This window comes from Diachasma alloeum, unplaced genomic scaffold, assembly GCF_001412515.2.
Source record: "Diachasma alloeum isolate Michigan unplaced genomic scaffold, Dall2.0 Dall_scaffold_00178, whole genome shotgun sequence".
NCBI classification, from domain to species: domain Eukaryota; kingdom Metazoa; phylum Arthropoda; class Insecta; order Hymenoptera; family Braconidae; genus Diachasma; species Diachasma alloeum.
The window spans coordinates 3,020,485-3,037,523 of record NW_021680344.1 but is presented as its reverse complement, the minus strand read 5'-3'; the positions used below and the strand labels follow the sequence as shown (position 1 = coordinate 3,037,523).

Below are 17,039 nucleotides of genomic sequence, written 5' to 3'. Positions count from 1 at the left end.
CCCCCCCCCGGCTCCCCAGGATCGGAAATATTCGCATAATTGCGTTATAGCGGCTGTCGTTCAAAGAAGAATTATCGAATTCGTAATTTGGATGTCATTTTATTGAATTCTGTCATTGACGGAGGAGAGGGGAGGGGGGTTAATAGTGAGTTGCTCTCGTGGCACAGGTGCCCCGGGCTAAAAAAGTAGTAATGAATAAAAGTCACGGATGAGTCAGTGGAGAAAATGAAATAAGGAGTCCTAAAAAACATTGAGAGACCATTGGAGGATATTTCAGTGGTAATTGTCAGGAGAGCGACGTTGAATTCAATTTACAGGAGAAAAAATAAAAAAATGACCAAACAAGTCAGATAATCGTGGAGCGAACTCGATGAAATGAATAAATGAATAATTGAAATTGTTTAAACTTTTGGAAACCTGATTTTTTAAGCATAAAATGGAATTCTGGTAAATTTCTGAATATAAATAAGTTTGTTGCGATTCCCAACAAATAATTTCAATGGTGTAAAGTTGATTATTTATAAAGTATTTAAAGAAAGTGTTCGTAATTTTAAAATTAAAATTGCTATTTTAAAATTATTTCATAAATCTCCCTCTAAAAATAAACTTTGTCATTTTTTTGTAAGATTTTCAAGATGTTTTCTAGCGGTTTAATATCGAAATTCAAATCTAGACCTGCAAAGTTTAAATAATAAAATCATTGTAAAATGTCCGGATACTCGGGGTCAAATGGGGCCCAAATGAAAACTCTGATTTTTTACTATAAAAGTAGAAAAGCATTTCACTGGAGAAAAAATAGTCAAAGTACTTGAATATCCTTAAAAAGAATAAAATCACAACATTTGAACTTTCAAGAATAATTTTCTGCATTTTTCTAATTTTCATCAATTTGTAGTTGAGCTTCAATTACCAATTTCCATTGATTTTTCCGTAAAATTTTGAATTTTCAATGACGAAATTCCTTGAAATTTCCCCGGAACAGTCACCTAATAAAAATTTCCAAATATTGGATGACTCAGTTTGATTTCAACACAATGAAACAAGATACTACTCATGTCGAAACATCTAAAAAATTCGTTCAATTCGGAGAGCCTCCGCCCTCCACGCCAAACGCGATGGGAATTTTTTGTAATGCAGAAAGAGAATATCATGGAGCTCCGGGTTTACATCCTATTTGGGATTTAATTTTATTTGCCTCTCAGGACTCATCCTCCCTCCGACAAATTAAAAGGTACGTTTTACATTTATATCCGGAATACTCAGCATTAATTCTTTCATTAGTACTCAAAGCTTTAGTTCATCTGTAGTTCACTCTTCTAGTTCATCTGTAGTACCCACTCATTATGAATCATTCTTATTCATCTAATTTTTCATTTTTTTTTCATTTTTTTTTTTTTTTAAAGCAAATTATTTGAAATTGAAGTTGAATCGGCACTTGATAGAAATTTCCAAAAAATTTACGAAACATTTCAGCCAAATTTATTTAACAGTGTTTCAATTTGAGAAAATTATTGAAATGAGGTGACACAAACATATCAAATAAATGGAAGAAAAGTGTGGCAATTTCAGACACTAGTTTTTCTAGTATAAGCAGTGAACAAAGGAATAAACAACCCGTGTTGCAGGGGTTATGAACAAGCCTATTTGATTTGCAATTACCGCGTTGTGCTGAAACGCCGATTATCCCCGGAGAATCCTCTACGAATGAAAATCGATTTCATTTCTGGGGCGGCGCTGGATAACGGTAATTTGTGTAACGCGATCTGTCTTATTTTCTCTGTATCTCTTCCCCTCGTGGAATGAAAATTCAAATGTTGTCGCGTTCGCATGGTATATGAGCCGTTAAATTACGGCTGAAGTTTATCAATTACGTGGGATCACGAGACAGATTATAAATGATGATGAGGTTATAAGGATCATGAGGGCGATATGAGGGTCCCATGAGGGCCTCGTGAGGGTTATACGAGGGTCTTACAGGAACACAGAGATGATAAGTCACACAGAGGTCATATCGTAGAGTCACATGAGGTTCCCATGAGGGTCTCATGTGCGTCATATGAGGGTCACCTGGGGGTGGATGTCATATGAGGGCCATGAGGGTCACGAAGATCTAAAGTCTTAATGCACAAGGAGTTGCGGTAGTTTATTGTATCGTAATTAATTAAATGATTCTCCACCATTCCTAATTATGAAGAGTTCCAGCCCCTGCCGGCACCTCTGAGGTTTAAACCTCACGGCCATCCCTCCCCTCTCGCTCCTTTGAAATGAGCCAGAACGAATGAGATGTAAATAACCTTTTTGGAGCACAATTCTCGCGATACACACACACATACACTTGTTTACACTCCGGACGTTCATGTGCCTCTTGCCTATTATTTTCCTCTATCACCTTCTCTCTTATTTCTATTCAACGCTGTTGTCTTTTCCTCCGTGACTCATACGCGCGTTATCTCGGTACCTCGGGGTTCGTCTCTTGCCTCTTGTTTTCATCGTCGTTTGCCTAAAGGCGATGAAACTTGTCTCGGGATTCACACGAAGTTCAGTGATTGAATTGAAAAGTTTTAGGCACTTTCCCGTATTTCGGAGTAGCTCACCTTCGTTATGCCCCATCGCGGGTTTGATATTATTGGTTTTGAAGTTGTGAGGTTTTATTTTATTTTTAATTGTCTAATTGATTAAATAATATGAGAGAACTTTGTGATTATAAACGACTAAGAATTATTCCATTGATGACAAACATCATGATGAATTTATTCATCTTTTCATGTTTGACCCTCATTTAACCCTGCTGACCCTCATAGTGACCCTTATGAGGGGCATCAGGTATTGCAAGAAAAGCTAGTCCATCAATTTCTCGGGTGCAGTTTGTAGAAATGCTTCATTAAAATAACGAAGGGGTCTCTGAAAGGATGAATGAAGGGTTTATGAGGTTCATATGAGGATCATATCAGACTTATGAGGGTCATACGAGTGACTCATGGGCGATGACCAATCATTCCATTATGACAAACATCATGGGATGAATATATTGATCTTTTGATGTTTAACCCTCATTCAATTCTGCTGACCCTCATAGTAACCCTTATGAGGGTCATCAGGTAATCCAAGAAAAGTTAGCCCATTAATTTCTCGATTACAGTTTGTAGAAGTGTTTCATTAAAATAACGAAAGGGTCTCGGAAAGGTCATATGAGGGATTTATGAGGTTCATATCAGTAGTGAAGTGGTAAAAGGAGATAAGTCAATTTTGACTATTGACCAGTTTTCAATCAATATCTGGGAATCTAAGGAAGATAGCAAAATTTTTGTTGTGAAAAATTACGGATCTTTTCCGGAATTCCAGAGCAAAATGTGGTTGTAGGAAATTTTACGGAACTGTCACGGAATTTTTCCAGAGCGTTCCGTAATTTTTATCTGAATCTCCAGTGAAAAATTACAATACCTTCACTTAAATTTTCTGAGCCCATTCCGTAATCAGTGAGTGAATTGAAGTTCCGTAATTTTTACTGAATATTTCTCTCCGTGCATGGGATAAATATATTGATCTTTTTATGGTTGACCCTCATTTAACCTTGCTGACCCTCATAGTGACTCTTATAAACCTCATGAATATTTCCAAAAATGGTTGGCCCGAATGTCCCATTCAAATAACAAACATCTACCCGTACACTTGAACAAATTTAGATCAGAGGTAATCGACGGATTAATAGATTAACGCTCACCCCTTCCCCCTGATTTGCCTTCCCGGAATATGACTACAGCGATTCATCATTAGAACTTAACGCAACCAGCGATAAACGTGCACGACTACGAGTACATTATCTTTTACCCAGTGGTGGTTTATGAAACCATTTCTCGCATGCTATATCTTGCCACAACCTACCCGTAAATATCTTTGTAAACGGGGCGTTATTAGGGTCACATCATTCGGTTGAACTGGGTGATAATCTCATTTCGCTGGGGATCTAAGCAAACGTTCAGATCGAATTAATCCCCCATTAGTCCCTGAATCATTTATATTTTAAATTCTAGAAACTCAGCAAATGGACGGATTTAGAAATTTTATGGGGTTATACAGACGTCATGTGAGGGTGTCATGAGGGTTATGTGAGGGTTACAAAAGGGTCTCATGATCGATCCTTAGATTCCATAATTGCCAATTATGGACAGTCATCTAATTCCACTGACACCTCAAACAAACATGCACATCGGATTCATCGGGTCTTATCGAAAGGAAAATATTTTAATAGAAAGGAAAATATTTTCCTTTCTATAAGAAAGACCAGACTCCTCAACAAATACAATTGCATTCAACAAATCCACCCCTCGAATTTCCGAATGAACCGCCAAAGATTCAATGATCGGTAAATACGTTTTCCCTGAAATAATCGTGGACCAATGCTCGTTATCAGGGACAATCCTTCGGGAACTAAATGACTCCCCCTCCCCTCCATCAGCCACTTCACACAAACATTCACACGAATGATTTCGCGAATGCATTTAATTCACGTGAAATTGATTCGGGTCAACATTGTCCCGTATGTGTTGAATTTAATTGTTTTTCCAGTGTTGTCGAATGCAAATGTTTAGTCTGTTTTATGGAACAGAGGGAGTAGAGGCAGTTGGGGTTGAGAGTTAATCGCGGGGATAAAGTGAATGAGCGACGGAAAATATTGGATTCTTCGGTCTTGCGGACTTTGTGAGGTCGACGAGAGTGATTATATAACTAGGGGAGGGGAGGGCTATTATGTACCTCATTAGAGGTAAGCTCGCCCTTCAGCATGAACCCGGTTGACCCAGACTCTAGCGAGTTGGTGCAGGTGGATTATTATCGTTTAAATTGAGATTATTTAGAGGGCGATGAGGGTTAGGCTGAACGCTTTTGGGGGTCAGTATATTAACCCTCTGACTTGCAATCTTATCCCCACTACCTATGGGGGCCGGACGTTCGACGTGGAAGTGCCGTAGCACTAAACGTACGTTTGAATACATGAGTCCCAAATATAAATTTTTTTTAATGGAATTCATTGGTAGATAGGATGAAACAAATTTGAGGAAAAAGTAATTTGAAATAAGACATCTCATTACTATCAATCTCCAAATCATAAACAGAACCTCAATTTTCAATAAATACACTGTTTTCAAGTTGCACTGGATAATTCTCAATATTTGAAGACCATTTTCATTCTAGTTTTTGATTAATTTTTTCTTTTTCTTTGCCGAAAAATCATCTGGATTCATTTCACAATTTGAAGGTATCTTTCTTCATTTTACGTATTTACCAAGACTTCCACATACACTTTTCAATGAACTTTCATTTTTGTTTAGGCACTGATTCTATCACTGACATTTATTTTTTTTATCTGGCATTATTTGTTGACTATCTATCAAAATTTCTATTACAAGGGTCCTGACGCGACAGGAGTGAGGGAATAGTCACGTGACCATTTCTCACTAACACAACGCGTGGTGCGCTGCGATTGGCGGCCATCACATCAATACGGTTTCGTACGGTTTGCGATTCAGAGGGTTAAGGATCGTGAGGGTTGAATGGCACTGATGAGGCCTGATGTTTTATATCGTAAGGGTTATGTGACGGTCTCATGAGGGTTCCATAAGTGTCTTATTATGTTTCTAGGATGATATCGTAAAGTTTATATGAGGGTCTCGTAAGGGCTTTATAAGGGTCTCATAAGGGTCTCCTGAGAGTTTGATAATGGGCTCACAAGGGTCTTATGAGGGTCATATCAGGGGCTTACGGCCCTTGTGACCCCTGCAATTAATTTGCGCCACCCATACCAATTTTATTTCCTTCTCCTCCACGATTCATCCTAAAAAATGAACGAGAAAAGCTGTGGCTTCCGTCCCTAAGAGTGCAAAAAAGTTCACTGGCTACGACAGCCCACTTTTCCACTCCCAGAGAGTACACGGAGGGAGTGCATTATGCATAATACGCCGAGAAAGGGAGTGAATTCGACGTGAAAATCTTTGAGATACATAAATCGCCGGTGTTATCAATGAAACGAATGGGAAAAAAATTCAGAAAACTGAACAGACATTCACAATTCCAACATTTCTATTCACGCGAACTCACTCATTTCCGAAAATTGCAATGTTTGTTCACCTTCATCGTTTGCTAAGTTGTATTGAAAGTGAAACTTGTAGAGTGGAATTGGTGATACCCCCCGAAAGACAATCGATGCTTCCATTAGTCTACCCCCCCAGTTTCGGTCCAACGAAAACTTTGTAATTCGGCGAACGTCACTGCTCCCTCAAACTCTTGTCCCGATGGTATTGAGTGCCTTGACAGGAATATAGGTCTATGTAACCCTTGATATGTACCAAGCTTTCTCGTACATTTTTTAGAATAAATCTTGAATCTTGAAGAAGAATTTAGAAGAAATCTCAATGATGAAAGGGTCAAAAAGGTCAGGAGTCCCTCATAAGACCCTCATGACCCTCATCTCTCTGTATGGCCCTCATAAGACCCTTATACAACCCTCATGAGACCCTCACAGGACATCCGCAAATAAATTATTCCCGTAATAAAAAAAATTCTCTTGATCCCTCCACCCTAGTAACGCAGAATTAATCATCAAATATTCCAATTGAAAAATGCAAATTAGGGTTTAATTGATACAATGATCGATATTGGTGCGATAATAGCCGCAGCTCACTTGTTCGTGCAAGAGGTCGGAGCAAGAGTCACCGTCGAAACGATCCATTGATGTAAGGGAGAATGGGAAGGCGAATAGAATGAACGTGGCGAGAAGGTGAAAGAGAGAATGTGGGAGGTTGGAGGGATGTCCCGTGGGAACAAACCCGAGAGCTTCGTTAACGAGTCTCACAGCCGAGACCCTCCTCTCTCCTCTCCCCATCCCCTGGCGCCTCCTGCAATTTACCGGGCTACGCCAAAGCGCAGCATAGCCCCCCCGTTCACATGTGAGTTTAATGTGTATGGGTATGAAGTAGACTGTTGCTAGTATTCAAGCCCACGTTTTCCTATTATTCGAGATGGTATCTTCGGTTGCTCGTTAATTATTCAGTGGAGGTGGTAAATATACGATAAAATTTGTACATTAGTTGCGGATTGTGCACAGGTGCTGGGATTTTTTTCTCATTGGGTTTTGGGGAATTTGAGGGCTTGAGGGTGTTTCATTTGTTGTTGAGAATTCAGTGGAACTCGGCATTTTTGAGAAGCAGGGAGATGAAATTTCTTGGCTTCCTGGGAGGGTTGTACAAGAGTCTCATGAGGACTCGTGAGAGTTTTATAAGGGTCTCATGAGGGTTATATAAGGGTCTCATGAGGTTTACCTGAGAGTCTTATTATATTTGTATGATGATATCATGAGGGCTATATGAGAGGGTCTCGTGAGGGTCCCATAAGGTTTTCGTGACCGTTTTATAAGGGTCTCATAAGAGCCTCGTGACAGTTTTACAATGCTTTCATGAGGGTTTTACTTATGTCACATGAGGCTCACGTCCCTTCCTGGGAGGGTTGAATAAGGGTCTCATGAAGGTCTTGTGAGGGTGGTATGAGGATTTTGTGAAGGTTTTAGGAGGGCCTCGTTAGGGTTATATGAGGGTCTCGTGGCAGTTATTTGAGGATCTTAGGAGGGGTTCATGTGAGCTATTCAGGACCTCGTAAGGGTTAAGGGTATCATGAGGGTTATATGAGGGACTCGTGGGAGTTATCTGAGGGTCTTATGAGGGTATCGTAAGGGTCTCATGAGTGTCTTAGGGGACCATCCCATTCACTGCTGGAAAAAGCAGAATTGTTGTGACTATTCAGTAGTGCTTTTTCAATGAGATTGAAGTCAATTCATGAAGAAAAATCATGAAATTTCCAGTTTTACTGAAATTCAATAGAATTCTAAATTTTTGAATGGCAAAGAGACAAAAATTCCTCCATCTACTTGAATTTCCGATCCAAACATTAATATTCAATACCAAATTACGCTGTATTGCTAATCCATTGGGAATTCAATAAAATATTTATTAAAATTTTTATTAATTTTAATACAATAATTCAACTGAAATTCCCAATTTCCATTGATTTTTTCATTAAACTGTTCCCCATTAAATTTTGGAAATTCCAGTGAAATTAGCGCATAACTAAAATCTCGAAAAATTTTATCGGTTATTTTCGTGCTTCGCACTCGTGATTTTTAACCTGAAAAACTTGACTCCTTCGTTTGTTTGCAACGAACCTGTCGAGAATTACCCGATAATTTTGAAGTTCTCGTGGTATTACTTGTGGAAATTTCATCCAAAAGTTCTTAACAAAATATAAATCCCATGAATCCTGGCGATCTAAACGGAATGTTTAAAAAAATCGATATCATTAAAATTTTCTCGAGTCATTGAAGCTGTTCGCATGACAGTGCCAGTATATGCACCCTTTTTCCCCCGATATCACGTCAATCAGTTCGAGCCGTCGTTGCAACAGCTGTAAGATTGATGAGTGACGAAGGTGAGCGCAACGTAACACTAGCGCAGAGACAGCGAGACGTTTTCACGAGCGTCGGAACTCGACTAACCGGGCAATTCTTATTTCATTTTCTTTCCCAGTATTTTCTTTTTTCACTCTTTTATTTTCCTCTCCCTGCGGCAAGTGTAGAGCCATTATTGGTCTCTCCGGGGGCATTATATTATTTCCATTTTGATCTTTTATGTCGTTCTTCGGTGGTGAATGCTTTTTTCCCCTGCATTTTTGTACAGAAGGCGGTAAAATTTTTGTATCTCAAGCGGTGGATCGTGGGAGGAGGGCTCTTAACCAGTTGACCACACAAACATACATCAACAATTCATGCTCTGTTGTCCGAGAAACACTGGGTTTCCTGTGTTTGCGAATTAGTGGCAATCAAATGCAAAATCTCATGGCGTAACACAGACGTGGGCACTGGCTGGGGCTGGTCGATCGCTGATGGAGGGCTAAAATTCTCAGGTCTGTGCGGAATCACGGCATTCCGTCAATTCGAGGGTTATTTTATAAATAGAGGGAATATATGATAGAACAGAACTGATGTTTATTTTTCCGAAGGTGCTGCGACACATCTCCCTCTCTGACCGTGTTTTCGACGAGAGGGCTTTTCAGGTATTTAACTAGAGCCACGGAGCGAGAAAGTGAAGTTAACTACAGTTGCTTTAAGGGGGTTCGTATGCAGACATCGGCATGATCATAATTTTTAATTACAGTTAAATTTTGAATAAGTCAATTGTTAATATTACTCACTAATTTGTTGATTATTAAATTAACCATCAAGTTAAATTTTCAAATTCCGAATTATTTTATCAACTGATAATTGAGAAATTGAAATTACCAATTATTCTATTATTTTTCAAATTTCAATGAAGATAAGTAGAAACTTGACTATTGTAAGGTGCAACTTTCTATGATATTACTAAAGTAATGATTGATGCCGATCTATGTTCGTGTGGGATGTCTAAAGAATTAGAAAAAATTGAAAAATTCATGAGAGAAATCTGGGAGAATGGTGCATCATTGGGGATTTTTTATAAATTAAAAGTAATTTGACACTCGTAAGTGATGGGAAAAAATCAATCAATCAAAAAAAAATTAATACTCAAGAGGTGTTAAAATTCACACCGAAATAGTTTGTTTTTTAAATTGAAAATTTTTATATTCAGGGATCGAATCAGGCACAAAACTCGACAAAATAATCATCAATTACCCCGGAAAGTCGAACTACAGGGCATTTCCGTCGCCCACCAATCGACCGCTCGTATCATATCCGCTAATGCCCGCGGACCGGCGGAATAATTGAGGTACAACACTACAACGTTCAATAATTCAATTACCAATTTTTTTCCCGTTATTTCGCCGTTTTCCTGGATATTATCATATCCGGTTAATACAGTGGGATCACCAGCGGCTTCATTAATCCACCCTCTCCCCCCTCTACCAGCAAATAGATTACACGAGTCGGTGTTTTTTTCGTTATGACTGCGATGAAATAATAATTGGCGCTCTAAATATCGAACGTCGCGAGGGTGATATCGATAATTAGGCGTTGGAAAATATTGGCGAAGCACTTGGGTCAGTAAATACTGGTGATCGATTCTCACGGACTTTTCGCGGCTTTTCCGGACGCTCAGACTACTCCATTGAATAATGGGATAACCATCAAATTATCTGGATGGCACCTAAAATCGATTCCATGCACGCACGCCGTCATGTCATTTATTCGGAAAATTGTATCGTCGAATGTCGCGACAGCCAGTGAATGTAACGTTCCATCATTCGGGGAATTCAGAAATTTGGAGGAGAAAAATTTTCGTTTGAAGAAATATTGAATTGTGATGGGGCTGATCGTGACTCCGTGTATTTTAAAGATATTCAAGTATTTTGGCTACTTTTTCTTCGGTGAAATGCTTTTCATTTCACCCTAAGTTTCCGGACATTTTACACTGACTTTATTATTTCAATTTTGCAGATCTGAATTTCAATCTCGATATTGAACCGTTAAAAAACATTTTAAAACTTTGAAAAAAATTAGAAAATCTTTTGCACTGTTGGAAAATCACTCTTGAAATTTCAAGTACAAAAGATTGAAATTTTTAACAACAACAAAGTTACCGGAAGTTTTTGTGTATTTCTCCATTAATGAATAAGGTAATTTCTTGAATATTCCAGTAATACTCGATTTTCAGGTTCATAAGGCACTGAAAAACCTTGAAAATGTTGAAAATTTAGGCAATAACTTTTCTGAATTCTGAATCTGTTGAAAATTCAATTGTATGTGATGGAAATCCAAGCTTTCAGTGAAAAATCAATGATTGTTTAACATGAGAAACCCAATTTTCTTGATTTTTTAAGATGAATGAGAAATTTAGTGAACGCTTTCATTTGAAATTAAATTCAACCTCACAACAACGAAAATTCAGGTGACATTGTGACTGAAATTTCAAGGAATTTCTACTAGTGTGGCGGAAGATTGATGAAATAATTTTAATTTTTAATTTTTAGAAAGTACGAGCATTTTCATATAAGTAAATAATTTATAAACAATCAATTGTCCACCATTTTTATTCATAATTTTTCACCAATTTAATTTAATTCCCCGAATTTATTCATAATCAGAATTTTATCAGAAATCGATGTCATGTCTAAAAAAATTAGGTTACCGAAAGTTCAAACAATTTCAATTATTTATTTATAAACAACGAATGTTTGAAAAAATAATAATTCGGTGCAAAATGTAATCATAATAACGCTGACTATCCATGACTTTTTTCAAATTTTTCTCGAAAAATTTAATTCATTCAATTTATTTTTAGTGTCTTAAATTAAGATATTAAACCATGCATTCTTGTGTCGAATGTCTTAAATTAAGACACCCTACAGACACTGATTGTTGCAGTGTGATTTACACAAATGAATAAAAAAAGTCCGGAAAAATAATTTTGTATTTAACACTAAAAAATCGTGTACAACGTGTCAAAATTTCCGGCGCTTAGTATTTTTCATTTCGTGTGTAAATTAGTCGGCAAATCAAAGGAGCTTTGCAACCGAGATCGAAACTCCGGCTGGCGTGAACAGGGACTATTATCCCCGAGATTTCGCGAATGCACTCGAATGTCGGGACAGGTCTTCAACGTACTCGCAGCCGAGTGAATTTATAGTCTACCTACTCGCGAGAACTCACTCGTTGAGTTTCTACGGGCTCCTAAATCGTGATACATACACGATTTTCCGGATACAATGAACAAATTCAAATTCCCCCCGTGGCGTTACAGACCCATATACATCTCTTCTACCCGCAATTATTCGCGTATAATCGAGCCCCATTGTACTTTTTCTCTATTGATTTTAGGGTAATAATATGCCAACACTGCTGTACAAACCCCTAATGAATTTCGGAATTTGAAAATTCAAACTCACGGACCTGATAGGGGAGGATGGGGCAAAACGGCCCCCCTTCGATGGTCAATATTTTCCGATTCAATAATCCGATTGGGATGAGTTAGAGCTCGTTTTGAAGAATGAAAAATTATCTTCAAAATGAAGTTGAAACTGGGAATTTTCACAATGTCATTCACAAGTTATTGACAATTGAAGGGGGGCCGTTTTTCCCCACCCTCCCCTACCTGATATGTTGGCCCTGCACAAACAACCATCTTACGATGACTCTAAAATGGAATACACTGTTAAGAATTTTCCACTGAAATTCCCAGTACGGATCTTGGAAATTTCTGACAAGTAACAGTTCCACAGACATTTCAAGGAATTTTGTCATTGAAAATTCATAATTTCACGGAAAAATCCGTGGAAACTATAAGTTTCAGTTTAATTATTCCGAGAAAATTAATTAAAAATGGGGAAAATTCAGCGATATCTCTCTTTGAATTCCAGATTTCCCTGGAAATTCAAGGGAATCCGGCTGTAAATATTCATTTTCACATGAAAATTCATGTAAATTGTGGAATTTCCGTCGTTCTACAGCTAAAAAATTGAGAGCTTACTTGAATTTTCAGAGAAACTTGAAATCTCATTGACTTTTTTACCTTAAATTCCCCTTTAATTCAAGGTCTTTTTCCTGAAAATTCAGTTAAATTTTTTGAACATTGTATTATTATATCTTCGCAGCTGCTATGACATCATTTGAAAAAAATCCCTTCAATTATTTATTTGGCTGTTTTAAATCGAAAAAGCTATTATACGCAATCAGCGGGCAAGCTCCCCGTCTCCAAAGTCTCCAATCTCATTAAAATTTACGAAATTGTCTCCAAGATGAATCCAGCCATTCAACTCTTCGTTTAGAGTCCATCCAATACCCCGAATGTGGATGCACCAGCACTCGTACCTGATTATCACGCGACGCTATAATCCAGGAGTTCGTTGGACTTACTCAGTCGAGACAAATAATTAATTACCCCCTAGGCCGGTCCGACGTTAGCAATAAGGAATTGCACACGCGCAACTCTGTCAGACAATACGCGACCCCCATGAAGTTTCGTACATGCTCACGGTGTGTTGCTCCATTTATATGTAAATACTTGGTGCAAAGAGCCCCAGCCGCCAGCGGGACACTCTCATCGTGCCCAGGAATGCCTCGGCCTGATGTAGATATAACCGGTGGGGGATATGTGCCACTGCAAATAAAAGTTCCTTTCCCTTCGCTATGTCTTGCTTTTGTGGAGCCCTCGGTGCGACAGGTGAGTAATCGCGGTAGGGGAAGTAGCCTGACCTGACATCATAGTGAATTGGACAATTTTAAGATGTTTTGTAGGGGTTATTGAGACCAAAAGAAATTGTCTTGATTCCAGATATTAAGATTATCTGAAAAAAATGTTCTAAACAATGTTTTGATGTAAAAATGCTCGGTTTAATTCAATATCAGCCCGGAAAGAATTATTAAGGCGGAAGTAATCGGATCTGATTGCGTATTTTAACTTTTGCAATTTAAGTGAGCAATATCAATGATTCACTATTAAGGATATCCAAGTATTTCATACAGTTCGGTACGGACCACTCTACAGATTCAACTCTTTTCAATCATCAAATTTGTCAGTCAAGTTGTGGGAAAAAAGGTTGGAAAAAATCATAAACATTCCGCGTCATTGCAGTTATTCGCGGTTTATAAATAAATAAGTGAAATTGTTTAAACTTTCGGAAACCTTATGTTTTCAGGCATGAAATTGATATCTAGTAAAATTCTGAATATGAATGAATTTGTTACGATTCCGAGCAAATAATTTTCAGGGTGGAAATCACTATTGAGGTTCAAAATCAAACCTGGAAAATTTGAATAATAAAATCATCGTAAAATTTTCGGAAACTTAGCGTCAGATGAGGCTCAAATGAAAGCTCTGATGTTCACTGTTAGAAAAAAAAAGAAATTTCATGAACTGTTGACTACCAATTTTCAGAACAGTGACACTGAATGCGATTTAGGGGGAAAAAAATTATGAAATTTCAGGTTTCACTGAAAATTCTGTAAAATTCTAAAATTTTAAGGGCATAAAGACGAGGATTCTTCAATTTGTTTGAATTTCCAATGTAATATGAATATTCAGTGTGAAAATTGCATTGAGTTTTCAGTGAAATCTGAAATTTCATGATTTTTTTCCCCCTAAATCGCATTCAGTGTCACTGTCCTGAAAATTCAAGAATATATTTACCAGAATATTTTGATTTTCTATGCATTTTCAGGGAAAAATGGAACGAAAATTTACAGTTCTGTGTGATTTTTCCACGAAATTCTGAATTTTCAATGACAAGATTTCCTGAAATTCCCGTGGAATTGCAACATAATAAAAATTTCCGGAATTTGGCACGGAAAATTCAGACAAAATTTTTTAACAGTATTCGACTACAAAAGTAGAAAAGCATTTCACTGGAAAAAAATAGCCAAAGTACTTGGAGACCCTCAAATTAAAACGTCTCCAAGACACTAATTTTTACAGTGCGAGTGAAACACACAGATATAATTAACTTTTCACTCCTTCACTCTCTTAACTGATTTTAAGATCATTGAATTTTTGTCGTAAGGTAATACCCAAGACAATAATATTCATCTGGAATTGTATCTCAAGATCACCGATCTTGGTGAGATGGTTGTTGTTGAAGGCATATCTCACATCCCAATCCACACTTTTCTTCAATTCCGCGATTAAAATCCTCGGTTCGGATTAAATTTCAACCATCAACTCCGAATTCGCTCAATCAAACGTCTCACCGAAGTATTCAACAAAGAATGATATTCTCAAATAATCAAACATATCCACCTGTCAACTGAAACGAGTCACACATCACCCCGCAATAAATTCACCCCTGAATGATTGATTTACCTGCAGCAGGATCACTGAGTGCAATGACTGCAGTCGCGAGACACAGAACACGAACCCCGATAACGATCATTGTGCGACTGTGACGACGCGCGAACGTCCACTGACACTGGACTCGCCCCGCCGCCAGCAACACCACGCGCTCTCCCGCCAAATCGCGAGACATGCGCCTGGGCTGACTATTCGCGCGCTACACCACTTGCCCGATGCCATCGGCTCTCAATGAGCAGTGGGGGGTGAATTATTTTCCGGGGGGATTGTCAAAAATTAGGTCTGCCGAAAGACTGCATGTTCCACGTGAGAACATTTGATGGAGTGGAGTAGATTTAGTTGGAAATTAACCAACTCAATAGAAGGAAATTTAATATCTTTCACGAAAATTAAATTTTTGTCGTGCTGAGCAGAAATATCCCTAGATGAATTCGACCTGTTGGCAGGAAAAAATATAATCTATTGCACAACAATTATTTGATCTGAGAGAACTCCATAGGTTTACACCGTAGAAAGAATACACTGAGGAAAGAATATTTTTCTCTCAAAAAAATTGTCCCCTCGAAATTATTTAGTTCTGACAATAACACAGTTATCAGCAAGAGCATATGGGCGTAAAAATCACAAACATTATTGGAAATCAAACGAGATATCATAAGTTTGAAACAAAAAATCTCCGGGTGAAAAGCCTAAAATCGCTAGAATGCACGTCTCAATATCTTAATTTAAGACACTAGTTTTTCAACTGGAATCCCCACCACTGGCATGATGACGTGAATGGGTCGATCATTCTTAGTGCTATTCAGCACGAATGGCGATGTGGGGCATTCGTACAAAACAAAACTTAATTATTGATGCATGGGGGTGCTGATGGGGAGTTGATGCGATTTAACCTGCACCTTTATGTACAATAATAATACGGAATATATTCCGTGGTGGTGGACTTCGAATAACACGCTGCACTACCTTTATTATTGTGCACAATTGCGGGGCGAATGTTCTTGCTGACCTCCGTACTCACAATCGACAATATTATGCGAGAGGTAATTATCAATTTACATTCGGTGAATTGATCAGTACGAATCATTCCATTTATTGCAGACACACATCACTGAGTTTTTCTAATTATGCTGGGGCAAAATGCACCGTGTGACACCATGATATCGAGGATTTTTAATTGAGACAATTTTAAGAGCGCCCGGGCACTCGGAGGCGGGAGTGAGGATGGCGCGTTCAGGGACGTCTCTGAGGAGTCCAATTCAAAAATAGGGAGGGGCTTTGAGCATTTGACAAATGCACTTACCTGATCTAACCTCAAATAATGTGTTTATTTTTCGCGTTTCCTCGACGGAATTTCTTGATTTTCATCAGCAGGCTAGAAAAAAATCGAATCTCATTATTGCGACAAATAAAAGGAACTTCAATTCTAGAGGAGTTCGATTTCTCCCAATCAAATGTATCCCAAGAAGAGATAACTGGTGTTCACTATGAAATCATGTTTCTTTGAAAATTAACAACCAAATGATAGTTGGTACAAACAAAATTCTCTTGATGAAATTATTTTTTTCTGTCAGTGTTGATAAAAATGTTTGAAATTCAAACATGAAATTCAAATGATTGAATCGGCCTCAAGTGGCGTCATGCTCTCCAGAAGCCCACGCTAAACTCACCGCCGGAAGGATCTAAAAAATTTTTCTGCAGCTGAAAAAAGTCGGATACAATTATCCACCTGCGTTCAATCCATTATCAATGCTTCCCCAATGGAAAAGTTAACGGACTCCCCCCAACATTCGTTTTAATACTGGAAATTAGGGGTAATCAATTCCCATCATCCGACATTCTCATTGCACCGGTGTCTCTTCCTCTGCCATTCATCATTGATGGAGCATCGCCGGAGAACCGATGAATTCTTCATTTCACTGGGACTCTCCACTCGTTCAATATTTTCGAGTGGAATATTTTTTCATTCCTCCTGAGTAGTACGAGTTCACATTCAGCCCCCAAACACTCGGGTATTCCCTCTTTGAACGTTTCGAGTTGTTTTATATCGAAATATATCGAAACCATGGGATTTTCTGTGAAGTTAGTTAAGTAAAAAACGCGGTATTTGCAAATTCTTTAAACTCGCAATTCATTTTTTATTGATATTCTTACGTCATGTCTGAAATTCAGTAGCGAAGCGGTGAAACGGTTCAAGTCGATTTAGTCCTTAGGTGAGTTTTCGGGAAATATCTTCGT

General features: G+C 38.2%; 1 protein-coding gene across 1 annotated transcript in view; it reads right to left on the bottom strand.

Annotated features, from left to right (window-relative positions):
- The window catches only part of LOC107038724 (protein amalgam), a 54,376-nt gene extending 39,493 nt beyond the window's left edge, over positions 1-14,883 (bottom strand). Inside the window, exon 1 of the mRNA XM_015257982.2 lies at positions 14,814-14,883. Within this exon, the coding sequence (XP_015113468.1) occupies positions 14,814-14,883 (70 nt within the window). The remainder of the gene's footprint in view (positions 1-14,813) is intronic.
- Between the last annotated feature and the right edge of the window lie 2,156 nt (positions 14,884-17,039).